Source organism: Thamnophis sirtalis, unplaced genomic scaffold (genome assembly GCF_051295495.1).
Source record: "Thamnophis sirtalis isolate CommonGarterSnake01/CBP01778 unplaced genomic scaffold, rThaSir2_p1.2 scaffold_7, whole genome shotgun sequence".
Classification (NCBI taxonomy): Eukaryota; Metazoa; Chordata; class Lepidosauria; order Squamata; family Natricidae; genus Thamnophis; species Thamnophis sirtalis.
The window spans coordinates 93,339,471-93,367,140 of record NW_028261387.1 but is presented as its reverse complement, the minus strand read 5'-3'; the positions used below and the strand labels follow the sequence as shown (position 1 = coordinate 93,367,140).

At 43.1% G+C, this 27,670-nt stretch overlaps 1 protein-coding gene across 1 annotated transcript in view; it reads left to right on the top strand.

Moving 5' to 3' along the window:
* Window positions 1-27,670, top strand: part of RTEL1 (regulator of telomere elongation helicase 1) — a 117,270-nt gene that overhangs the window by 40,504 nt on the left and 49,096 nt on the right. Inside the window, exons 14-20 of the mRNA XM_087720628.1 lie at window positions 484-539; window positions 5,285-5,359; window positions 8,416-8,497; window positions 12,371-12,503; window positions 19,177-19,290; window positions 24,063-24,103; window positions 26,050-26,135. Of these exons, the coding sequence (XP_087576754.1) occupies window positions 484-539; window positions 5,285-5,359; window positions 8,416-8,497; window positions 12,371-12,503; window positions 19,177-19,290; window positions 24,063-24,103; window positions 26,050-26,135 (587 nt within the window). The remainder of the gene's footprint in view (window positions 1-483; window positions 540-5,284; window positions 5,360-8,415; window positions 8,498-12,370; window positions 12,504-19,176; window positions 19,291-24,062; window positions 24,104-26,049; window positions 26,136-27,670) is intronic.

The following is a 27,670-nucleotide window of genomic DNA, read 5'->3' as shown; positions in this document are numbered from 1 at the left end:
ATGTATAACACTGAGGTGCCACCAGGGGTGGGTTCTGGCTGGCGTTACTGTCGGTTTGATGATGCGCACGCTTCACGCGCTGGATGTGCAGTTCAATGGAAATTGTTCTGCGCATGCATCTGAAGATGCCTCTGGTCAAGTGGCTGGCATGACTCAATGCCGAAGGCTCATGGAACGCTGTTACCTTCCCACCAAAGTGGTCCCTATTTTTCTACTTGCATTTGTTATTTGCTTTCGAACTGCTAGGTTGGCAGAAGCTGGGACAAGTCATGGGAGCTCACTCTGTTAGGCGGCGCTGGGGATTCGAACTGCCAAACTGCCGACCTTTCTGATTGACAAGCTCAGCGTCTTAGCCATTGAGCCACTGCGTCCCGTATGTTTGGTAGTGAATAACAAAAGGGAAGCAGTATATTCAATGAATGTTAGTCATGTGCATGTTTTTTTGATATATAGAAATACTATTTTCATATATGTTTATTTTAGGTTCTGGGATATTCACTAACACTGCGGGACTGCATAAATTTGCAGATGTAATTCAGGTAAGCTTTTAGTTCTTGAATTAAATATATAAAATAAAATAAATGTTTTTATTACTGGTGTTCATCATTCTCCTAACCACCACTAGATGGGTCTCCAAGCTATACTTTACACTGAATTAATCAGGCCAAAAAAATATACTGTTTGGTCAGAAAGAATTCGACCACAATTATTACACTAGTGTTCTTCGTATTCAGCAATCTTAAGATGTCTCTCTGCACTTCCAATATGTCCTGGCTAAGGATTCTGGGAGTTGAAATCAACACATCTTAAAATTGCTGAGTGCTTTAGACTTTATGGTGATATGTACTATAACACACCCATGATTGATTAATTGATTATGTACCATCAATTTGTTTTCAAGCCCAGTTTAGGTACATACCACATAGATGTGTACATTAGCAAAAAAACAGAAATAGTTATTTCATTGCACCGATTAAAGGCCTGGAGACTAAAAGATATGAAGAACGGTTGCAGGAACTGGGTATGGGTAGAGGGACATGATAACAGGATTTCATTATTTGAGGAGCTGTCACAAAAGAAGAGGCGGGTGCACCTATTTTCCAAAGCACCAGAAGGCAGAACAAGAAACAACGGATGGAAACTAATCAAGGAGAGAAGCAGCCTGGGATTAAGGAGAAATTTCCTGACAGTTAGAACAATTAACCAGTGGAACAACTTGCCTCCAGAAGTTGTGAGTTCTCCAACACTGGAGGTTTTTACGAAGAGACTGGACAGCCACTTTCCTGAAACGGTATGGGGTCTCTTGAGCAGGGGGTTGGAGTAGAAGACCTCCAAGGTCCCTTCCATCTCTATTCTGATTGAATTCTGCTTTTCCTCATCGGCAAAAAGCCCAAAGATTTTATGAACTGCATTAGCATAATTAACTGCAAATCCAGTGGCTCCACTATTCCTATCTTGTAATTGAATTGATAGTACAGTACGTGCTTGACCTGATTCTCAAATTAACCGATTTTCTAGGCCTTGCACAGTTCATTAAAATGTAAACTCATTAAACAGGCAGAAGTACAGCCAGGCCTCATTTAACATCCTCGTGTAAAGCAACCATTCAAAATTACAACTGAGTCATAGCAATGGTGGCCATCGCAACACACACGCACCATAGTCATGTCGTCACAATTCAGGGGCTTGCCGTCCACTTGGAATTACAACATTGCATTGTTCCGTAGTCAGATGTTCGCCTTTTACAGATCTTCATTTTCTGACAAGCAAAGTCAATGGGGAAGCCGGCTGGAGGTCTCAATTTGCAATCCCGTAACTCTGGGACGCTGCCACCGCACAGGATTTTCCTAACGGCGGCAGGTGGGAGTGGCACAACCGCAATCATAGCAATAGCAATAGCAGTAGACTTATATACCGCTTCATAGGCCTTTCAGGCCTCTCTAAGCGGTTTACAGAGAGTCAGCATATTGCCCCCAACAATCTGGGTCCTCATTTTACCCACCTCGGAAGGATGGAAGGCTGAGTCAACCCTGAGCCGGTGAGATTTGAACCGCTGACCTGCTGATCTAGCAGTAGCCTGCAGTGCTGCATTTAACCACTGCGCCACCTTGGCTCTTAACTCAGTTCATAACTCAGTCACGGCATGTTTTACCCTATGACTGCGATGGAGCGCCCAGTTCCAATTACAGGTAGTCCTCAACTTACAACAGTTCATTGGAAGTTACAACATCACTGAAAAAAAGGGATGACCATTTTTCACGCTTACGGCCATTACAATATCCTCATGGTCACATGACCAAAATTCGGACACTTGGCAACTGGTTCATATTTACGACCATTGCCGGTCCCTCTGGATCATGTGATTCCCCTTTTGCGATCTTCCGGTAAGCAAAGTCAATGGGGAAGCCACATTCACTTATAAACCAGGTTATTAACTTAACCACTGCAACCATTCACTTAATAACTATGGCAAGAAAAGTTGTAAAATGGGGGGGAAAACTCACTTAACAAATGTCTCGCATAGCAGCGTAAATGTTGGGTTCAATTATGGTCGTAGGACTACCTGTAGAATTGCTGAGCCAGGATTATCTCGTCAAAAAACCGTAACCATAGGGTTAAAACAAATTTAGCAGGTTACGGAAACAGAGCTACTGAACGTGGAAGTGACCTGGTTAAGAATCTTTCTCCCTTCAGAGACTTTAATAACCTATTTTTGCATAAAATTATATCTCTTCCGTCCTTCTGTTCTTTCAGCCCCCCCCCTCTCCCCCCAAGGGCTGCTTTGATCATCCTCATTATCATTTTAAACCATTCCAAAATGAAAATACTAAAAGGAATAGTAAATTCGGAGCAAAGCACTAGGCAATTTCACAGCAGGGGCGAAAAATATCACCTGTTATTTGGCTCCAGCGATTTTTTTACGCCATCTGTTTATATGGCCGTAAGCAGCTTATAGTCTGCAGTACGGAAAAAGATCCGTGAAAACAATCCGAGTTTGTCTCCGAATGCTTGTCAAAAATAACCCCCGAGGCTGGCAGGCGGATCTTACTTGGGCCGCAAAATAATGCTTCTTACTCAAGCTACAGCCGCAGTTCAGCCTGACATTTCTGCGGCTCAAGCGAGACATTTGTTAAGTGTGCTTTGCCCCATTTTTTTGACATTTCTTGCCACCGTTGTTAAGTGAATCACTGCATTTGGTAAGTTAGTAACCTGATTGTTAACTTAAATCTGACTTTCCCGTTGGCTGCTTCTCAGAAGGTCGCAAAAAAGTGACCACATGGCCCCGAGACACTGCAATGGTCATAAATATGAACCAGTTGCCAAACATCTGAGGGTTTTTATTTCAAACAAAGTTTTTTGTTTGTTTGTTTGTTTGCCAAGCATCTGCGTTTTGATTACATGATCATGGGGATGCTGCAAAGGTCATTAAAATGGTCATCAGTCACTTTTTCTAGTGCCGTTGTAACTTTGAACTTTCACTAAATGAACTGTCGTACGTCAAGGACTAGCTGTACTGAGGCATCTGTTGGAAACCCAAGAAGGAACTCTTAAGATATGCCAGATGGGCCAGTAAATGATCCCCCTTCCCCCTATAGAGGTCAGTGGTGGCTGCAATTCTCCAACTAATCAATACAAGAGCAGAGTTGGAAGGGACCTTGGAGGTCTTCTAGTCCAACCCCCTGCCTAGGCAGGAAACCCTATACCGTTTCAGACAAATGAGTGTCTAATCTCTTCTTAAAAACCTCCAGAGATGCAGCATTCAGAAAAATGGTTATCCAACATCTTAAAGACTTCCAGTGTTGGGGCATTCACAACTTCTGGAGGCAACTTCTGTTCCACTGATTAATTGTTCTGTCAGGAAATTTCTCCTCAGTTCTAAGTTGCTTCTCTCCTTGATTAGTTTCCACCCACTGCTTCTTGTCCTGCCCTCAGGTGTCCTGGAGAAGAGCTTGACTCCCTCTTCTTTGTGGCAACCCCTGAGATATTGGAAGACTCCTATCATGTCTCCCCTGGTCCTTCTTTTCATCAAACTAGACGTACCCAGTTCCTGCAACCCTTCTTCAGATGTTTTAGCTTCCAGTCCCCTAATCCTCTTTGTTGGCTCTTCTCTGCACTCTTTCTAGAGTCTCCACACCTTTTCTACATCGTGGCAACCAAAACTGGATGCAGTATTCCAAGTATGGCCTTACCAGGGCATTATAAAGTGGTATTAACCCTTCACGTGATCTTGATTCCATCCCTCTGTTGATGCAGCCTAGAACTGTGTTGGCTTTTTTGGCAGCTGCTGCTCATAATCATGATGAGAAACTGATGTTAATCACCCTCAGATCGCAAATACTTTTACAACGGAACGGCTTTTACCAGAAGTCAGAAAACTCCTAAAGAAAAACATCCTTACCAATACGAGACAATATTTGTAGCTCAGGGCTGGACTGTGGGGTCCCTGGTGCTCTCTGAGCTAGGTTGTTTTCTTGCAAGCATTTCATTACCTGACTAGGTAACATCATCAATTCTAGAAGCGAAGGGGGTTTTGCTCTCTGCTTATATACAAGTGGCTTGCCTTGTTAGTGTTGGTGGGAATGTTTTTAGTGGTTCCTTGATTAGGTTGTATATTGTTGGATTGTTTGTCTCGGTAGTTCCTTGATTTGGGGTATTGCTTACAGCTTGATTGTTAGACTAACATTCATCTTGGTGTTGATCTCAGCTCATCTGAATCTTGATTGTTGGTGGGAAAATATTTTTGTCTCTGTTTCCTTTTTTAGCTTTGTGATTGTCTCTTTTGAATGGTATGTAGATGTTGTTTATCTCTATGTGCCTGTTGATGGTTAGTTTGTCTTGAGTGCCAGGCTTCCAGGAATTCTCTAATACTTTTGGATTTAGCTTAGTGTAAGATGCTTGGTCTCCTGGTGATTGGCTCAAAATCACCCAGCTGGTGTTCATGCCTCAGGTGAGACTAGAACTCATAGTCTTCTGGCTTCTAGCCTGGTGCATTAACCAGTAGTGGCTAGCCCAATCTTAGTTACCCTTTTTCTAAAATAAATAAAAAATAAACTGCTTTAAAAAGTGCACCTTTTAAATGTTGCGGTTAGTTTTCCATGTTTTCAATCTGACTGTTGAGTTAAGGTCACAAAAGAGAAACTAGAGAGCCAGCAAAATCATAATTATAAGATCATAATGAAATCCTTTTTTTCTGATAAGGGGAAGGCATTTTCGAACGTTACTTTACTAGAAACGTGGCTGGATTTGTTCACTCGTTTAATTTTAGTTTTTCCCTCTGTTGTAGACTGTTTTTAATTTTGGTCCATCAGAAGGGGAGCCTGGTACAGTAGCAGGCCATGTGGTATCAAAACACTATAAGGTAAGTAACACCCTTGTAAGGCAATGATATATTCTTTAGTTGCTTTTTGCTAGAAAATTAGGGTATGATTTCTAAATCTTTGTAAGATTTCAATAGGCTAAGCAAGAATTGTTTCGAGTTAAGTGGCACCTAAACTGGATAGATTAAATTTAAATGGCCACTACATTTTAAGGAAATGGAAAGCATACGTTTCACAGCTCTTCAGTTTAACCACTGCGGTTTTTTAAAGACTTTTTTTGTACTACCTTTATTATTTTCGTAAATAACTGAAGGCGATGAACATATCTAATACTCCTTCCTCCTACCTATTTTCTCCAAAACAGCAAGGTGTTTTGAGGTGGGATGGGCTAAGAGGGAGAACTGGCCCAAAGTCGCCCAGCTGGCTTTCATTCCTAAAGCCAAACTGGAAGCCACAGTCTCTTGGTGATTGGTCCAAAGTCACCCAGTGGCTTTCATGCCTAAGGCAGGATTAGAATTCAGAGCCTCCTGATGATGGGCTGAAAATCACCCTGCAATTTTCAGGCCTAATGTGGGACTAGAACTCACTGTCTCCTGGTTTCTAGCCTGGTCCCTTAGTTACCAACTAGACCAAACTGACTGTTAGTTACTCTTTTCTAAACTGCAATCCATCTGTTTCTTGACAGCCCGTACACATACACAGTCTCTGTGAAACTTTACCCAATGTGATGCCTTCCGGATACTTGGTTCTATTCCAGAAGAATTTTCTTAGTTTAAACCAAAAACCAGAAAACAATCACACTGAAGCAGAAAATTGGTTCGTTGACAGAGCTGGAGGCTAAAAACAGACCCAAAGAGGGAAACGTTTACTACCACTGTTTACAGATTTAAGCAGACAGAATATGCATGTTATTGGAAACAGCAACGATGTCATTAAGTGATAGAGGCAACTGCAAGCATTTGTTTGTGTCCCGTATATCAGTGTTTTTCAACCTTGGCAACTTGAAGATGTCCGGACTTCAACTCCCAGAATTCCCCAGCCAGCGAATGCTGGCTGGGGAATTCTTAGAGTTGAAATCCGGACATCTTCAAGTTGCCAAGGTTGAGAAACACTGCCGTATATAACACACTTAATGCAGTGTTTCTCAACCGTAGCAGCTCAGATGATTAAAGGCCTGAAGACTAAAATATGAAGAACGGTTGCAGGATTTGGGTTTGGCTAGTCTAGAGAAAAGAAGGACTAAGTGGGGGGCATGAGAGCAGTATTCCAGTATTTAAGAGCCGTGGTGGCGCAGTGGGTAGAGTGCAGTACTGCAGGCCACTTCAGCTGACTGCTAGATCAGCAGTTCAGCAGTTCAAATCTCACTGGCTCAGGGTTGACTCAGCCTTCCATCCTTCCGAGGTAGGTAAAATGAGGACCCGGATTGTTGTTGGGGGCAATATGCTGACTCTGTAAACCGCTTAGAGAGGGCTGAAAGCCCTATGAAGCGGTATATAAAAATCTGCTATTGCTATTGCTATTTGAGGGGCTGCCACCAAGAAGAGGAGGTCAACCTATCCTCCAAAGTACCTGAAGGCAAGTGAAGAAAGAATGGATGGAAACTGATCAAACAGAGAAGCAACCTGGAATTAAATAATTTCCTGACAGTGAAGACAATCAACCAGCTTGCCTCCAGAAGTTCTAGGTGATCCCTCACTGGAGGTTTTCAAGCAGAGAACAGACAGTCACTTGTCTGAAATAGTATATAGGGTTTCCTGCTTGAGCAGGAGGCTGGACTAGAAGGCCTCCAAGGTCCCTTCCAGCTCTGTTCTGATTGATTGAACTTTAGGGTAATTCTGGGAGTTGAAGTTCACATATTTTAAAGTTGCCAATGTTGAGAAACGCTGACTTAATGAGTTCATTAATTCGGCCTCCTCCGAATTCCATCTACTAGCCAGTGCAAACTGGCAACTACCCGGAGGAGAGCCTTCTCGGTGGCTGCTCCGACCCTCTGGAACGAACTCCCTGTGGAGATTCGGACCCTCACCACCCTCCAATCCTTCCGCGCCGCTTTGAAGATCTGGCTGTCCTGGCTGGCCTGGGGTTAAGATTCCAACCCCACCCGAATTGTGTGACTGTTGTGCTCTCTTTTAATATGTTGTATTGTTTCCATATTGGAATACTGTTTGTCTTTCCCCCCCTCCCTTTTTGAATTGTGAGCCGCCCTGAGTCCCCCCAGGGAAAAGGGCAGCATACAAATAAAGGAAATTCAAATTCAATTCATTAAAGCATTACAAAGCCAGTTTGGCCTAATATTAGGATTCCAGGTGACGATGAGTTCAACCCTTAGCCATGGAAACCAGTGACTTTGTGACTTTGAACCAGTCGCTCTCACTCAGCCCAGGACTGGGAGTCTTTAAGAAGATGCTGGATAGCCATCTGCCTGAAACGGTATAGAATTCCCTGCCTAGGCAGGGGGTTGGACTAGAAGACCTCCAAGGTCCCTTCCAACTCTGCTATTGTATTGTATTGTATAACCTCACAGGGTAATCGTTGTGGGGAAAATAGGAGGAACAAGGAATATTAGGTACGTTTGCTGCCTTATTTCTAAAAATAATAAGGTTGGGATGCAAATAAATAAAACTATTAGGTAATGCCGCAAAACCAAAAGGACTGTGGGCTTTTGAAAAACAAAGACACAGCTTTTCATAAACATGCTTTATTTTTGGGAGTTGTTTCCATTTTCAGAGCTTTGTTCAACACCCATGGTGTTTTCCCATTTGCCAGTATCCCTTGGTGTCCTAATGTGTTATTAGTTGAGCTGACAGTTTAGTTCCCCTGAAGATGTCTGTTTGGGTTAAGGAGTTTTTAGCTTGATCACTCAAATTCTCCTTTATGATGATTCCCAAATAATCATCTTTAACTTGGAAGGACAGGAATTGTAAATAAAAGGATTTGGTTCACGTTCATCGGAGTACATGGACCTAATAAGTCTTGTGCAATGCATTGGATGATGGTTTGCACTCCTTTTATGGATGTGTAAGACCCCTTTGAGACATCGTGATGCAGGTTCATCTCCTGTTCTTTGATTTTTATCCTCTTCTGCCTCATTCTCAAGGTCCATATCCATCTTGATGAAAACAATACAAAATGGAAGCCCAGGACCGATTTGTGGGACTCGGTGCCAACGAAAAAACAAGGTAACTTGGAGGTTAAACACGTTACAGCTTGGCATAAAATGCAGCGGTCGATTTGTTTACCCGTGTTCTGCCCCAGGCTTCCCAAGACCATGAAGCAGACTCCTTGTCCCAATAAAACCCCTTTTATTTAGTTTAAACTGAATACCTCTCCAGCAAAGTCCCGGCCAACAGTCTTTCAAGAGATTTCACAACTACAGATCAGGCTTGGAGAGCTGCCAGGCCGATATCTTCCAAACGCCACGCTGTAGCAGACAGTACTTGGCAAGAAATCAGAAACAGATCTTCACCCGAATGAATTGAACTAATTGTCTCCTGCAAACTCCATTCCCCTTTTGCTCCTCTCTGTTCCCTATGAGAGGGGCCATTCACCATCCACCTATGCCTTTACTCCAGAGTCAGCCCTTGTTCCTTAGCTGTTCCCTTCTCCTGGCAGCTCTGCGCATGCGCACACTGGGAACAGGCTCCAGCTGTTTGTGTGCCCCACTGATATCCAACTCCGAAGTCAGCTGAGAATTGTTGGACGGCCCTGACCCCCCCCCCCCTTCTGCCTCTAACACAGAGCCCTCATCAGAGCCTTCCCCAGACTCCAGGACTGGCCCATGTTCCTCCCCAACCTTCTCACTGCCTGACTCTGCCACCAGATCCGTTGGTCACTGGCGGGCCACAACAGGCTGTTAACTTAGCATGTTGTTACAATGAAGGCCATTGGGAGACTAAATGTCTATGGAGATTCTCAGTCATCCAGCTCATAATTGTCTCAAAGGTGTTTTTTCAAAAGTCAACTGGACAATGTTTCTCCTTGAAGAAGGAAGTTTTGCTTCTCATTCAAGAAATTTTATCAGTTGTGACTGGATGGTGGGTTTACCTTACTTTCATTGCCCCCAAAGTTATGAAGAAGTTATGAAGCTTCTTGGATGAGAAGTGAAATGTCTTCTTATGCTTCCTCAAGGAAAAACAATCCCATCGCCTTTTGAAAAATCACCTTTGAGACAACTTCAGCTTGTCTTCGACTTATAAACACAGTTGAGCCCCAAATTTTGGTTCATAAGCGAGACAGATATTAAGCGAATTTTGCCGCATTTCAACCACTTTTTTTTGCCACAGTTGTTAAGTGAATCACTGCAGTCGTTATGTTAGTAACACGGTTGTTAAGTGAATCTGGCTTCCCCATTGACTTTGCTTGCCAGAAAATTCCCCAGGGCACTGCAGCCGTCATAAATACGAGTCAGTTGCCAAGCATCTGGATTTTGATCATTTGAAAAAGGGTCATAACTCACTTTTTTCAGTGCCACTGTAACTTCAAACGGTCACTAAATGAACTGTTGTAAGTCGGGGACTACCTGTATTGGAGACTGTTTCTTCCTTGGGGTTTTGTGCGCCAGTTGCATCCTTTCCCGAAAAGTCCGGGAAGTCTTAATCGTGGTCGTAGGTGGAGGACTACCTGTAGTAATAACACTGGGGAGAAAGATAGGCCAAAATAAGGGACAGATTGAATTGTAAAGTCCACCACGCGTGTGACTGGATGCAGCAAGGAAGATATTTGATTGCATGTAACACATTGTGAGCTTTGCGCGGTCAGTGAAGCAATTCTGGGGTACCACTCAGGTAATGCGGTAGGACTACAAAGACAATAGGGCTCTCAAAGAACAAAGAGACACTTTCCATGAATAGAGTTTCTCTGCAGGGAGTTATTTTCCTTTGCTTTTCAAAAACAATGCTTGTCTTTTCTCTCTCTCTCTCTTTCTTCTTAAATGGGCTTTGTTCTTAGTTCCAGGAAAATTTGTAAACGTGCAGTTCAGAACACAGACTTCGTTGGAAAAAGGAAAAAAGGATTTTATTATTATTCTTTGGATTCTGTTTGGATAATATTGCAGAGAAGTATTAAAATGGATAAGGCATGCATGCAGCAACCCTGGGAACAAAACCCAGAATTTTGATGTCCGTTGCCAGTCTCTGTTAAGGATTTAATAATTTATGAGGCGCTCAACTAAATGGCTTAAATAGACAAACTTCTGCCAATTATGGACATTTTAAATGGGCTTCACTGATTGTTCAGGTACTCCTCGACGTATGACCACAATTGAGCCCAAAGTTTTTGTTGTTAAGTGAGACCTTTGAGTTCTGCCTCATTTTACGACCATCCTTGTCACAGTTATTAAGTGAATCGCTGCAGGTGTTAAGTTAGAAACCCAGTTGCTAAGTGAATCTGGCAACCTCATTCACTTTGCTTGTCATTAGGTTGCAAAAGGTGATTTACATGACCTCGGGACATAGCAGTGGTCATAGGTATGAACCAATTGGCTAGAGTGCTGCTGGCAACTTCTGCTGGCTGCTGTCTGTCTGTCTGCAGTTTGGCAGTTCAAATCTCACCAGTGACATGCGGTGAGATTTATGGTTCCACTACAAAATCGCGGAGGACAAAATCGCGCTCGACAAAAGCGCGCATTTGACGTCATCACAGCGCGACGAAAACATCGCGCTGTGATCGAAAAATGTAAAAATAAAGCTAAAACCTTATCCTAACCCCCCCAAACCTAACCCTAAACCTAACCCTAAATCTAACCCTAAACCTAACCCTAAACCTAACCGTTAACGTAACGCTAAACCTAACGCTAACCCTTAACCTAACGCTAAACCTAACGCTAACGCTCTAAACCTAACCCTAACCCTTAACCTAACCCTAAACCTAAACCTAACCCTTACCTTTATGTGAATCGGCTTGCTTTAATTTTAATTTTATTTCAATTTTTAATTTTTTTCATCGCGCTGTGATGACGTCACATGCGCGCTTTCGTCGAGCGCGATTTTGTCCTCCGCGCTTTTGATGGGTCACGAGATTTATGGCTGGTGAGGCACTGACACAGTGGTGGGTTTCAAATTTTTTTAGACTTCAACTCCCAGAATTTCACAGCCAGGCATGCTCAGTTCTGATTTAAAGCGACAGCATTTGTTTTTCTCCTTTGCGAAAAAGTTTCCTTCATTCTTTTTCTTCTCCCTCCCCCTCCTTCCTCCCTCTCTCCCTCCCTCCCCCCTCTCTCAAACAGACACACGCACACAGAGAAGTTGGATTAGACTATCTCTCCTACCCCCTTCCCTCTCACTCACTCTCTCTCAAACAAACACAAACACAGAAGTTGGATTGGAGCCGATCCGAGCCTTTGATGCAGGTGGAGCCACGTTGCCTTTTCAAACTTGTAATCAGTGAAGCTGGGCTTATACAGTTTTATCCAGCTGTGTGTGTGTGTGTGTGTGTGTGTGTGTGTATGCCTCACCTACGTCAGGAATTTTTAGGCTTTTAACCCTTGCTTAACTCTGCTCGAGTGATCATAAAACACCTAAAGTCAGACTAGATGAGGCACGTCGTTCTCCTGCCTCCTCCTGTAGAGGGCGCTTTTTAGAGGCTTTTTTAAACAGTTAAGCAGAGTCATCCCCGGTGACTCTGGCAGCAACTAGCTCAACCTGACCTCAGCTCTTGCCTTTTTCCTTTTACATTTTCTTTTCATGATGACAGTGGTGAGGCTTTGCCTCCCCTGACTGCACGTCCCTGAATCTCACCAGGTTCAAGGTTGAGTCAACCTCCCATCCTTCCGGTTCGAAAGTGGACACTGATGATGATGATGTTACCTAGTTGGATAATGAAATGTGTGCAAAAAAGCCCAGAGAGCACCAAGGACTCCGTTCTTGTGAAGATTTGATGTGGGCCCAGAGAAAAGATGTCAAATGATTGCATTTAGTTCTTCCCTAGCAAGTTAGGGAAACAAAGTCACTCCAATAGATGCGTGACGTGTCAAATCATGCAAATCATGACCTTCATCTTTAATTTGATACGCGATGGTGCTCTTAACATTTTGTCTCCGTGTTCATTTGATACAGGGAAGATCTTGAGCTACTGGTGCTTCAGCCCCGGATACAGCATGCAGGAGTTGGTTCGTCAGGGAGTCCGCACCATTATTCTGACGAGCGGGACCCTTTCCCCACTTTCCTCTTTCGCTAAGGAGATGCAGATGTGAGTCCTGTTTTTCCCCCTCCCTTTTTGAATTAATTAAAATAATAATTAATAGGCCGCTTCAGTCAAGGTGACTCTAAATTGAGTATAAAAGCAGCAGCTAAAAGCAATAGGCAACAATTTATTAATGTATTTATTAGAGCCATGTGGATAGAATGCAGGATTGCAGGCTGACTCTGCCCACTGCCAGGATTAACAGATTAGCAGAGTTGGAAGGGACCTTATAAGTCATCTAGTCCAACCCCCTGCCCAAGCAGGAGACCCTACCCAATTTCTGACAGATGGTCGTCCAGTCTCTTCTTGAAAGTCTCAAGGGATGAAGCTCCCACAACTTCCGAAGGCAACTTCTGTTCCGTGGGTTGATTCTTCTCACTGTCAGAGAATTTCTCCTTATTTCCAGGTGGAATCTCTCCTTGTTCAGTTTCCATCCATTATTCCAGTGTTTTTCAACCTTGGAGACTTTAAGTCCTGTGGACTTCAACTCCCAGAATCCCCCAGCCAGCATAGCTGGCTGGGGAATTCTGGGAGTTGAAGTCCACAAGACTTAAAGTCACCAAGGTTGAAAAACACTGCATTATTCCTTGTCTGGCCTTCAGGTGCTTTGGAAAATAGCTTGACCCCCTCCTCTCTGTGGCAGACCCTAATATATTGAAAGATGCTATCTTGTCTCCCCTGGTCCTTCTCTTCCCTGGACTAGCCAGGCCCAGTTCCTGCAACCGTCCATCGTATGTTTTACCCTCCAGTCCCCTAACCATCCTGGTTGCTCTTCCCTCACTTTTTCTACAGTCTCAATCTCTTTTTTATAGTGTGGGGACCAAAAGGAGTTCGATTCTGACTGGCTTAAGGTTGACTCAGCCTTCCACCCTTCTGAGGTTGGTCCAATGAGGATTGCTAGGGGCAAGACGCTGCCATTGTAACCCACCCAGAGAGGGCTTTAAGGTTTACAGTCAGTTTTCACGCTTATGAACCTTGCAACATCTCCATGGTCATGTGTTCAAAATTCAGGCACTTGGTAACTGGCATATATTTATGAGGGTTGCACTAACCTGGGGTCATGTGATCACCATTTGTCACCTGCCAGGAAGGGTCTATCTTAATTCTCTTCCTGCCCATCAGACATTCCAAGCTCCTGGTTTCTTTGCTCTCTGGGAAGCAGCCCCTCCCTCTTTGGAATCCAGACTACATTCCGCCACATCATGGGAGCTAGGAAGCCTGGCTTTTCCATAGGAGCCCTTACCCTATGGAAAGGCTTGGTTTTTTCCCCACCCCAAGAGTTGGATAGGGAGAGGGGTTGTGAGAGGCTTTAATGAGGGATTGCAGGTTGCGTGTTTCGCTTTGGTGCAAGGTGTTTAATGTTTATGGTTTTATTATATTTATGTATTATTTTATTATTAATATTTTTAATTGCTGATTGAGAGCTTCCCAGAATTCAGTATAAAATTGTCGCCTTCCTTTCTTCCTTCCTTCCTTCCTTCCTTCCTTCCTTTTTTATGATATCTGTGCTAATGTTTATGGATTTATTATATTTATGCATTATGCTTTATTCCTAATATTCTTTTAATTGCTGATTGGGAGATTCGCAGAGTTCTGTATAAGATGATCAGTTTTACTATTTTATTATTTTATGCTATTTTATATTATTTTATATTATATTATATTATTTTATATTATATTATATTATTTTATATTATTATATTATAGCAATAATAGCAATAGCAATAGCAGTAGACTTATATACCGCTTCATAGGCCTTTCAGGCCTCTCTAAGCGGTTTACAGAGAGTCAGCATATTGCCCCCAACAATCTGGGTCCTCATTTTACCCACCTCGGAAGGATGGAAGGCTGAGTCAACCCTGAGCCGGTGAGATTTGAACCGCTGACCTGCTGATCTAGCAGTAGCCTGCAGTGCTGCATTTAACCACTGCGCCACCTTGGCTCTTATATTATATTATATTATATTATATTATTTATTTGTTATTTTATTATTTCATTTTATTTTATTGATATATACCACAAATATATGCCCCAATAAAATGACTCTGAGCAGATTAGAGATTGTAAAAAGATAAATAGAAAAGCAGTTAACATTTTAAAATTATACACATGTTTTTTTTAAAAAAAACAGGCAACTATATTATTTATTTACTTGATTTTACCTCCATTGTTTATTTTTATTGCTTTATTCCTTTGTTATTGTTTACGTGGATTTTTTTCATCACCCCCCCCCCCTCCTGTGTTTTCGTAAATCACCCAGAATAGCTCCACAGCAAGATGGGCAGCAAATACATTTAACACACAATTAAGTAAATAAATACAAAATGCCTTAAATAAGTAAATATAGTGTTTTGAATCAGAGTCAGTTTGATCTAGTGGTTAAGGCACCAGACTAGAAAACCAATGAGTTCTGGTCTCGCCTTAGCCATGAAAGTCGGCTGGGTGACTTTGGGCCAATCACCAGGAGATGGTGAGTTCTAATCCTGCCTTAGGCATGAAAGCCAGCTGGATGATTTTGGGCCAGTACCCTGATTTTCAGCCAAACCCACCTCAGAGGGAGGTTGTTGTGGGTAAAATAGGAGAAGGAAGGTGTGTTGCATATATCTGTTACCTTGAGTTATTTGTAAAAATAATAAAGGCATGATACAAATAAACAAATAAAAAACATTAAAAAGCCATACAGTAAAATCCAAAGCCAAAGATATTTTCACATCCGTCAATAACCTTCAATAAAACAGCTGCTGTCCTTGTTTCCCACATGATGGCGGCCTACAATAAAACAAATATATTTAACTGTCTGTGGAGGTGCTTGGTTACCCAGCTCATGGTTGCCCCAGAAGATGCTTTTTTCAGGAGGCAGCTGGACTTTCTTTTCTTTTTTCCTCGAAGACATTCTGCTTCTTCTCATCCAAGTTTCTTGGATGAGAAGAGAAACGTCTTCAAGGAAAAGCAAATTCCAGTTGCCTCTTTGCACAAAAGCACCTTTGGGACATGTATATTTAAGGTTTAATCCATTCCAATTAATGTGATGTTTCCTGTCCTGGAAGCTGTCCAGCATTAATTCCCACATCTTAAAAGATCTTCCAGGAAAATTTTTTCCAAGCTTCCTGAAGCCCTTGAAAATGGGAGATTCCTTGGACTCCTCCAGGGCAAGCTGTTGCAAATCAGCCTCCAGACTCCAAATTATCTCTATAAAAGAATAGTTGGAAGCAACTTTTGCCCCGGGGTTGAAATAATATTGACAGCAGTGATAACTGAAAGAGGAAAAACTCGGGGATTTTCCACGGATATCGTCATTGTCGCCCCAATTCCTGTTACTGAACAATGTGTTTATTTTCTTCTGCGATTGTCAAGAAATCCTATTGCCTGCCCACCGTAATTAATCACTATACTTATACTGATAAAACTCAAACTTGTCAAACGTTAGTTTTGTTGTGCCCGGAAATGTTCATTGGAATGCTTGACTGTTTTATCGCCCTTGGTGGGCTTGAAAAAAAAAGCCAGAAATGTCTGGGTTCAAATGCAGATGACAATAGAAAGAATTTTAAAGATCAACACTCAACTTGAAACAGAAACTTTACTTACTGGGGTGGCGTACATTAAAATGAAATCTCGCTGCGTGCAGCTCTCAAAGGGTCTCCACCTCCAATGTACACTACATAAACATGACACAATAAAGACAAAATTATGCATATAGCAGTTAGACTTATATACCGCTTCATAGGGCTTTCAGCCCTCTCTAAGCGGTTTACAGAGTCAGCATATCGCCCCCACAGTCTGGGTCCTCATTTCACCCACCTCGGAAGGATGGAAGGCTGAGTCAACCTTGAGCCGGTGAGATTTGAACTGCCGAACTGCAGATAACAGTCAGCTGAAGTGGCTGCAGTACAGCACTTTAACCACTGCGCCACCTTGGCTCTATATATAACCACATATATTATATGACAAGGAGAAACAACTCTTATAAATTGTTTCAACTTGTACCCTCCAAATGACGTTATAGAGCATTTGCACACCAGAACAACTAGACACAAGGACAGTTACCCGCCCCGCATGCCATCACTCTGCTAAACATCTAATTCCCACAACACTATCAAACTATTTTATTTACTAAGACTGTAGTACTATTCTTCTCATCCTTCCTATCTCAGTAATGGCGAACCGAGTGCCCAAACCAGAATATGCGTGCGTGCAATGTGTGCACGCCGTAGCACCAAAAAACCAAAGACCAGCTGGCCAGCATGCACCTGCCTGTTTTTTGGCCATATTTTGGGGCATTTTGGGGTCATTTTTCAGACAGTTTTGGGGCCAAAAAACGGTTCAAAAACAGTCTGAAAAGGGCCCAACAAACTGCGTGGGTTTGGGTCATTTTTCAGGCCATTTTTGGGCTGTTTTTCAGGGCCATAAATGGCTCAAAAAACAGCCTCAAAACAGGCCAGAAAAATGGCCCCAAAAAGAAACTGAAAACGGCCCAGAAAACAGCCTGTTTTTTGGGGTGTTTTCAGGCCATTTTCTGACGCTCCGACACCCGTGAAGACCAGTTGGCAACGGTGCTTGTGCCCACAGAGAGCTCTGCATGCCACCTCTTGCACGCATGCCATAGCTTTGCCATCACTGACCTATCTTCTTATGACTATAACCTTGTTGCTTGTATCTTTACGATTCATGTGGTTTTATTTAATTTTATTTATCTAATATGACTTGCTTGCTGCCTTAGTGTCCTGTGACTATCACTAAGTGTTGTATCTAATGATTCTTGATGAATGTATCTTTTCTTTTATGTGCCCTGAGAGCTTAATGCACCGAAGGCAAACTCCTTGTGTGTCCAATCACACTTGGCCAATCAAGAATTCTAAAAACACTCTAGTTTGGATGTGTACATGTACATGGCGAGAAAAACAAACCTTGCAAGTTTACAAGATGGGATGGGCCCAAGGAACAAATTGGGTAGTTCTGTTAGAAATACTTCGAAACCTCCTCCCAGAGGGGAGCAACAAGAACAGGCTGTGAAGTGGGTGTGTAGAGTCTCATGCACCCGGGATTGGGAACCCTTGTGCTAAGTGAAACATTTGTTAAGTGAGTTTTGCCCTATTTTATGACCTTTCTTGATGACAGTTGTTAAAGGAATCACTGCAGCTGTTAAGCTAGTAACCCAGTTGTTGACTGAAAGTGGCTTCCCCATTGACTTTGCTTGTCAGAAGCTCACTGAAGCGAATCACGTGAGTTGCATAATGGGGAGCTCCATCATAAATATGAACCAGTTGCTAAGCATCTGGATTCTGACCACACAACCAAAAGGATGCTGCAGTGGTTTTAAGTGTGAAAAAAAAACCAGTCAGAAGTCACTTTTTTCCGTGCCGTTGTAACTTTGAACAGTCACTAAACGAACCATCCAAGTCGAGGACTGCCCGCATATTTGCCTTCTTTCAAGGTGTTTTTGTTCATTCATTCATAAAGTTTATACGCTGTCCGTCTTACTGCAAGTTAACTACTCATTAAATCATGCAAAATGCGAACTTATAAGTTGCTCTGTTGTGAAGACCTCAACAGATGTTTTGCATCTAAGTCTGAATGCAAGTTTTGCTTTGGATTTATCTCCGTTCAACTTTGTTTCTACACCTCTTTACTTTGTGAAAATTAATGTCCATTTCAAGCCACTGTGTATTATCCCGGCCAATAATCTCCATGAAATATGTGAGAAATGTTTCCCCCCCGCCCCCTTGCTTTATTTTTATTACTCTGGATAATAAGAGTGGAAGGTTGGTAGGTACAGTATCTGGACTTATTTTGTACAGGATGAACATTTACGTAAGATTACCATCAGTGCAAAGTGAATTATGTTATTAAACAACTTCCTTTAGACTTAGAGAATTGTCTTTTCTCCTTGTGAAAATTGTCAACTCTCCTTCCTCTCAGGAAACAATGTGCACAATGGAGGAGGTTGTAGGAATGAATTTAATGACTATCTACGGGTAGTCTTTGAGTTAGGACCACAACTGAATCCAAAATTTCTCTGGCTAAGTGAGATAGCTAAGTGAGTTTAGCCCCATTTTACAACCTTTCTTGCCTCAGTTGTTAAATGAATCTTGACAGCTGTGAAGCTAAACAATTAATCATTGGAACAACTTGCCTCCAGAAGTTGTGGGTGCTCCAACACTGGAAGTTTTTAAGATGATGTTGGGTAACCATTTGTCTGAAATGGTGTAGCTTTTCCTGCCTGAGCAGGGGGTTGGACTGGAAGACCTCTAAGGTCCCTCCCAACACTTCTGTTATTCTTACTCTAAGCTAATAACGTGGTTGTTAAGTGAATCCTGCTTCCACATTGACTGGTCTTGTCGGAAAGTCACAAAAGACCCCCGGGACCCCACAACCATCATGAATACATGCCAATTGCCAAGCATCCAAATTTTGATCACGTGACCGTGTGTGTGGGGAGTTGGCCGTAAGTGTGAAAAATGGTCACTTTTTTCAGTGCCGTTGTAACGTCGGTCACTAAACGAATGCTTGTAGGACTCCCTGTAATGTTGCTGCAGATTGCTACACTTAACCCTAAAGTACTCACCGGTGGCTGCCTGCTAATCCTGCCTGGTTTCAGGAATTAGGCAGGCAAATATTAAGCCGTGAAGGCCATCTCTCTAATAGGCTGATTACATTGTGTTGACTCTCTCTTTTTCTTTAGACCGTTCCCAGTTCATCTGGAAAACCCACATGTTATCGAGAAGCATCAAATTTGCGTAGGAGTCATACCCAAAGGACCGGATGGAGGTTTGCTGTCCTCCACTTTCGAGCATAGGTAATGAATTATTTCCTGTTTGGTATCCCCCAGCTATTATTATTATTATTATTCGCAACAACAGAATTGTATCACAGCGGCCAGTTGTTTCGCCGGATTTGGCATTGATTACTAGTCGGGCCCCACCCAGGAGCCTAGGAAGTCGTAACGTATTTTTGTAATATGCGTCAAGCAGTGCGGCTTTTTGCATTTGACTGATGGTGATTTTGTCAATTTTTAACTGTTTTAAATGTAATTCCAGTGCTTTTGGAATAACACCCAGTGTGCCAATTACCACTGGAATTACCACTGCTGGTTTGTGCCATAATCGTTGAATTTCAATTTTTAAGTCCTGGTATTTCACAATTTTTTCATGTTCCTTCTCATCGACCCTGCTATCACCTGGTATTGTGATGTCTATGATTGTAACCTTATTTTTCTCAATCAGTGTGTTGTTGTTGTTGTTGTTGTGATTTTGTTCACTTAAGCATTGAATGGTAAATGTGCACTGATATGTAAGTGCTTCATACACCATAGTATCAGGGAGACACATTGGAATCAATAGAAGGTATCATTTTAAGCTCAGGATTGAACTGTGGGGTCCTTGGTGCTCTCTGACTTTAGTGGTTTTCTTGCAGACATTTCATTACCCAACTAGGTAACATCATCAGTGCTAGAAGGCAGTAGGGTTTGCTCTGTGTTTATATACCAGTGGCTTCCCCTTGTCAGTGTTGGTGGGATTGTTCTTGTTGGTTCCTTGAATAGCCTATTGTTGACTGTTTGGTTGCTTGCTTATCTGAGTTGGTGTTTCTCTGATTGGCGTGTTCTTTAAGTTTGACTGTTGGTTTTGTGTTAATCTCTGCTTATTTGGGTAAAGTGTGATATATCAGGACTCTGCTGATATCCTTAGGATTTCTTTGAGATTAAGAGAGAGCGGTCTGGAGATTCTCAGTCATCCAGGTCAACGTTGTCCCAAAAGCGCTTTTTCAAGAGGCAACTGGACTTTCTGGTTTCTCTTTGAAGATGTTTTGCTTCTCATCCAAGAGGCTTCTTCAGCTCTGACTGAGCTGAAGCGGTTGCAAAAGTTTCCAACCTTCCCCCCCCCTTTCAAACTTGTTACTGATATCTCAGGGTGTCACAATTCAAACAGAGTCTTACATCATTTTTATTCTATGAGAGTCTCCTCCAATAGAAGAGAATGTTTGCAGCTCAGTATCCTAATGATGTTACCTAGTTGGGTCATGAAACATCTGCAAGAAAACCACTAAGATCAGAGATTACTAAGGACCCCATGGTCCTCCTCCTCCTCGCACCCTGTTCCCTTCTAGCACAGATGATGTTACCTAGATGGGTCATGAAACATCTGGAAGAAATCACTAAGATCAGAGAGCACCAAGGAGCCCACCGTTCTCTTTTTCTTCCTCTTCCTTCTCCTCCTCCACACACCCTGCTCCCTTCTAGCATTGATGATGTTACCTAGTTGGGTCATGAAACCATCTGCAAGAAAACCACAAAGCTCAGAGAGCATCAAGGACCCTACAATCCTCCTCCTCACACCCTCCTCCCTTCTAACACTGATGATGTTACCTAGATCAGGGGGTCTTCTCTCAGAGCCGAGGGAATTCTAGGAGTTGAAGTCTACAAATCTTAGAGTTGCCAAGGTTGGAGACCCCTGACCTAGATGGGTCATGAAACATCTGCAAGAAACCACTAAGATCAGAGAGCACCAAGGACCCCACAGTTCTCCTCCTCGTCCTCCACTCCACACACTCTGCTCCCTTCTAACACTGATGGCGTTACCCAGCTGGGTCGTGAAATGTCTGCAGGGAAACAACCGAGATCAAGAGAACAACAAAGATCTCTCCTTCCAACCTTGGTTTACCAATATTAATTAGGATAGGATAGGTATAGGCATAGGGAAGGATAGGATACGCAAGGGATGGGGAATGGAATAGATAGAATAACAGAACTGGAAGGGACCTTGGAGGTCTTCTAGTCCAACCCCCTGCTCAGGCAGGAAACCCTACCCCACTTCAGACAAATGGTTGTCTAATCTCTTCCTAAAAACCTCCAGTGTTGCAGCATTCTCTTCTCGCTCAGGTATTCGCTTTCCTTTCAGGTTATTAATAGGACAGTGGGTCGCCCCCCCCCCCAAAAAAAGAGGCTCAAATGGTCATCAGGGTCAAGTCCCCCCCCCTCCATTCAGGCCCTCAGAGGCCTGGGTTGAAAAAAGAAACCAGGCCTCAACCCCCTCCCTTCCCAACACTGGGGGGGGGGAAGAGAAAGACTCCCCCATTCGTGTCCATCTCCCATTAAGGGGCCCCGTGTCCATCTCCCATTAAGGGGCCCCGGCGGGTTCCCCTTCCCGGCAGGATGAGACCCGGAGGTATTGGCCTCCCCGCCGGTGCAGGGGAAGGGACCAGGCCGCCCAGGGGGGGCCCTTCTAGCACTGATGATGGAAAGGTCTGCAAGAAAACCACTAAGGTCAGAGAACACCAAGGACTCTGCACTTCCCCTTCCCTTTAACGAATGGTGCTATCAGTTCTAATTGCGAAATATATGCTTATTCGTATTCTTTGACGTATTTTTTCTAACTCTAAAAACAAAACAAAAGCCCATTTAGATCAGCTGGCCAAAGATCACAGATAAACCTTAGGGGGTGTTGCTGAGTTGAAAAGTCACCATTGCAAATTTGCCATTCTTCTGGAACAACACCATCTGCATTCTCCATTTGTCATATCTCTATTTATCATCCTAGCACAGCGTTCCTCTTTCCTCAGAAAGCAGACAATGGACGACTTCCTACGTGCGGAGATAAAACTATTACAGGAATCTTAACTGTTTCAGGGAATTTGGCCCCCAGAAAGCATCTTAGGAGAGAAGATCCCTGACGAAGCACTAGGGCAGTGTTTCCCAACCTTGGCAACTTGAAGATGTCCGGACTTCAACTCCCAGAATACCCCAGCCAGCGAATGCTGGCTGGGGAATTCTGGGAGTTGAAGTCCGGACATCTTCAAGTTGCCATGGTTGGGAAACACTGCACTAGGGAAAGCGATGCCGGTGAACTTGCGATTGTGCATTTGCACATTTCTCAGGGTTCTGCTGTGCCCTTCACTTCATTTTGTTCGCTGTCACGTTTTACAACCTTCGGATCAGAGGTCGGCCAACGAATACCACTAAGGCCACCGCTCCGCCAGCTAAATTGTTTACTAGTCTGCTTCAAGGTGTTGGTGGTCACCTTTAAAGCCCCTCATGGGTCCAGGTTACTTGAGGGACCGTCTCACCCCACTGGGACTGGCCTGTACCACTTGTGCCGGCGGAGGAGGCATGCTGCCAGTCCCGGCAGACTCATTATTCTAGTTGGGGTAGGGGGAGATGCAGGAGAAGAGTCTTTCTGCTGTTGCTTCTTCCCTCTGGAACATCTCCACCCCCACCCCACTCTCATGTGAGATTGGACCCAACCCTGCTATCTTTTCCTAAGGGCCTAAGGACCTGGTTCTGCCTGTTGGGTTAGGTCCCTAGTGGGGGGATCAGCATAATGGAGGTGATTGACTAATAACAGATTCCCCCCTCTCTGCCCCTGCCCTCCTCACTTGTCATTAGATTACACACACACACACACACACACACTGTATTTTTCGGAGTATAAGACACCTTTTTCCCTCAAAAAAAAGGGTGAAATCTGGGTGTGTCTTATACATTAAATATAGCATTTTTAGCCTCCCGAAACCCCTCCCCCTTTGCAAAAATGGTCATGCATAGCCTTTAGGAGGCTTCCAGAGTGCTCCTGGGGGCTGGGGAGGGCAAAAATGAGCAAAAAACAGGCCATATTTTGCTCGCTTTTGACCCCTCAGCCCCCAGGAGTACTCTGGAAGCTTCCCAAAGGCTATGCATGCTCTTTTTTTAACAAAACGGCCCCATTTTCATGAAAAACAGGCCGTTTTTTGCTTATTTTTGCCCTCCCCCCCAGCCCCCAGGAGCACTCTATAAGCCTCCTAAAGACTATGCATGCCCCCCCCTTTTTTTGACAAAAAACGGGCCCGTTTTTGCAAAAAAAGGGCCATTTTGGGGAGGTCTGCAAAGTGCAAAAACTTTTTTTAAATTTTCCTCTTCAAAATCTTGGTGCATCTTAAACTTTGAAAAATACGGTATATATACACAGACACACACACATGCATGCACACACGGTCCTCAACTTAAAACAGTTCATTTAGTGACCGTTGAAAGTTGCAATAGCACTGAAAAAAAGCGACTTATGAGTGTTTCTCACACTTAGGACCGTTGCAGCTTCCTCATGGTCATGTGACCATATTTATGACCGTTGCGGTGTCCCGGGGTCATGTGATCAGGTTTTGCGACCTTCTGACAAGCACGAGTCACTGGGGAAGCCGTCTTTAACTGTCTTATTAACTTATCAGCTGTGATAATTCACTTAACATGTGTGAGAAGAAAGGTCACAAAACGGGGCAAGACTCAGTTAACCAATAATTTGGGTTCACTTGTGGTCGTAAGTTGAGGACGACCTGTACCTGATAGGGATTTTAGAGTCACAGGTGGAAAGATGGCAGTTAGCTAGGCTGTGCCAGAGCTCACAAACAGATAGTTTTGTTGCTGAAGAACAATTCCACACAGCTTGGAGAGGCATGGAAAGCAATTTTAGCACCACGAACTGAGCATGGAAAAGAGATTCGTTTATTTTTCCCGCAAATTATTGTGACAATCGAGCAGTATGACCACCTTCCTAATACCTAGAAGCTGCATGCTGATGAGATTCCTTCTCTCTTCGTTTACAGATTCACGGAAGAATGCCAGTCCGCCATTGGGAAAACCGTAGGTAAAGCAGAAAGAATCTGGGTGCAGGTCAGGACTGAATGCTCCAGTGCAGTTGATAGGGTGCATAGCAGAATAAGTGAGGGTTGAAGGAAGAGATAAGCCATAACGCGGACATTGGTGATTCTTTAAAAGCTGGTGGGCTATAAAATCTGTTGCTGGAACCACTCTTGGTAAGCAGCTGTCAGTCCAGAGTACTCAAGGGGACGTTACAATTTCATGTCATACTGTATAATTCAGGTATGTGTGTGTGTGTTTGTGTCTTCATCCCATTACGCTGGCGCCTCTCCACCCAGTCATGCAGGGAAGGATATTTAGACTTATATACTTAGACTTATATACTGCTTTCTAGTGCTTCACAGCCCTCTGCAGTGGGCAGAGTTAGCCTGCAATACTGCATTATCAGATAGATGATAGATAGATAGATAGATAGATAGATAGATAGATAGATAGATAGATAGATAGATAGATAGATAGATAGATAGATAGATTCGGACCCTCACCTCTCTCCAGGCCTTCCGGAAAGCCGTCAAAACCTGGCTGTGCCGGCAGGCCTGGGGTTGACGAGTTCCCCTCCCCTCTCGACCTGTGTGGCTGTGTGATTCTTGGCTATTTTAACTACTTGTATTGTGTTCTATGTTCCCTTTCCCCCTTTTGAGTTGTTCGCCGCCCTGAGTCCCTCCCGGAAAAGGGCGGCATATAAATAAAACAAATCTCAATCTCTGCCAGCGAAAATGGAGCTCGGGAGGGCAGCATGCGGGCTGGTCCTTCGCTGTTTCGATGTATTTATTCTTGTACCCCAAAATTTTAGGGATAGGAAGAGGGCTGAGAGAGGGCAGGAAGGGGAAGAGAGAGGGTAGGAGTAGGGGAGAGGTAAGGGAAGAAAGAAGGGGAAGGAGAGGAGGAAGGAAGGAAGTAGAGAAGGAAGGGAGGGAGGGAGAAAAGAAAGGGAAAATAAGGTAGTGTTACAACAGGCGCTAGGGATGGTAAACAAAACAACTCAAACTGTATATTACAACCTTTTAAATGGAATAACAAAAGTATAAGAATGGCAAAGAAAAAGAATAACTGTGAATGTATACCTATACTTGTATGTAAGAGAATAAATGATAGTAAGAATATAAAACACAATATAGGTAAACAATATTTTGTTATAAATAGCTAAGTATAAATAAATATAGAATTGTACATAAAAATGGATAACGAATAAGGACACCATGAATGCAAGATAGAAATGTATAGAAGGGAAAACACTAACTGTAAAGAAACTGATACGGAACTGCTGTATGATATATGATTTAACTTCTTGTTCCTATCTTGTTTTAAGTCATGTGTTTGTTTTTGCTGATGTGTTTATGTGTTTAACATAAAATTAAAAATTAAAAAAAGGAAGAGGGCTGAGAGACTCATACTTTGCTTTGTTGAGAACAGGGCTGTAGTGAAATATAAGTACCCCTTGACGTACAACCATTCACTTAGAGGCCGAAGTTACAATGGTGCTGAAAACAGTGACTTGCACCCAGTGACTGTACTCACAACCATTGCAGCATCCCACCCACATGTGATCCAAATGTAGACACTTGGCAATCGGCATGTATTTACAACGGTCTCAACGTCCCGAGTTACATGATCGTCATTTGGGACCTTCCCAGCCGGTGTCTTGAGAAGCAAAGTCAGTGGGAGAAACCGGATTTGCTTAATGAATCATGATGCTCTTAATTGCAGTGGTTTGCTTAATATCAGTGGCCCAAAAATATCATAAAGTGGGGGTGCAATTCACTTAACAGTTGCCTTGCTTAGCAACATAAATTCTGGTCCCTAGTGTGGTCGTAAGTCAAGGACTGCCAGTAGATCAGCAGAGGAATGTCCAAAGGTGTTTTAAAAAGCAAATGTTATCTCAGTACTCAAGTCAGATAAAGTTGCTTTAACTCACTCTGTGTTTTATTGCAGTTAATCTTGTCCGAATAATACCAAATGGACTCCTGGTGTTTTTTCCTTCATATCCGGTCATGGAGAAAAGCCTGGAATATTGGAAAGTAGGTTTTGGCTTCGGGGAACAGACTAGCCTTTAGATTGGGGTGTGGGGTGGGGTGTTTCCACCAAATTTGGCCGCTTTAAGACTTGTGGATTTCAACTTGAACAACCTGGCTGGGGAATTCTGGGGGTTGAAGTCATAAACGATTTAGATGAACAAATAGAAGGGTCACTCATCAAATTTGTAGAGGACACGAAGCTGGCAGGAATAACCAACACCCCAGATGATAGGCTCAAGATTTATGGATCTTGACAGACTTGTTCACCAGGCCCCATCCAACAAAATGAAACTCAATGTAGAGAAAAATCAGGTTTAGAAAGAAAACATAATTGTGAAAGACAGATTAGAAATAAAAATTAAAATAAGCAAGAAAATGGTTAGCAGAACACCTGTCTGATCTTCATGAACATAAATCACCAGGTTCTATCCCTCTGTTAATGCAACCTAGGAGTGTATTAGCTTTTTTTGCCGAGGTGGCGCAGTGGTTAGGGTGCAGTACCGAAGGCCACTACAGCTGACTGTTATCTGCAGTTCAGCGGTTCAAATCTCACTGGCTCAGGGTTGACTCAGCCTTCCATCCTTCCAAGGTGGGTGAAATGAGGACCCAGACTGTGGGGGCGATATGCTGACTCTGTAAACCGCTTAGAGAGGGCTGAAAGCCCTATGAAGCGGTATATAAGTCTAACTGCTATTGTTATTGCTATTGCTATTGCTAACTCATGTTTAAGTGATCATGCACTGGGACTCCAAGATCCCTCTCACAGCTACTATTTTTGCCCAATCTGTACTTGTACCTCTGGCATTTTCCTGCCCAAGTGTAAAACCTTGCTTTTCTCCACATTAAATGTCATTTTGTTGGATAGGGCCCATTGTTCAAGTCTGTCAAGATCTTTCTGGATCCTGAGCTTGTCTTCTGGGGTGTTGGCTATTCCTGTCAGTGTCATCTGCAAATCTGATGAATTCCCCTTCTATTCCTTCACCTAAGTCATTTATGAAGATATTGAAGAGTACTGGGCCTAAGACGGAACCTTGTGGCACCCAACTGCTTCCTTCCTTCCATGTAGATGTACTACTTGATGAGTACGATTTATCAGTTACAAATCCATCTGGTGGCGATGCTGTTCATCCCACATTTTTTAGCTTACCAAGAAATAAGTTGTCTACTTTGTCAAATGCCTTGCTGAAGTCTAAATATACTATGCCCGCAGCATTTTGCTGATTTACTCACTTTGTCAACAAATGAAATAAGAATGGTTTGGCATGATTTGTTTTTAACAAACCCGTGCTGGCTGGTAGTTATAACTTTTATTTGTTTTTAGATGTTCAAAAATCTGTGTTTTGATTATCTTTTCCAGTAACTTCCCAGATATTGATGTTAGACTGATTACTCTGTAGTTTCCTGGGTTTATTTGTTTCCTCTTTTTTTTTTGAAGATGGGAACCACATTAGCTTTTTTCCAATCCTCTGATAGTTCCCCACTGTTCCAAGATTTTTTTAAACTATGATACAAGGGTTCTGAGATGACATCTGCTCCTT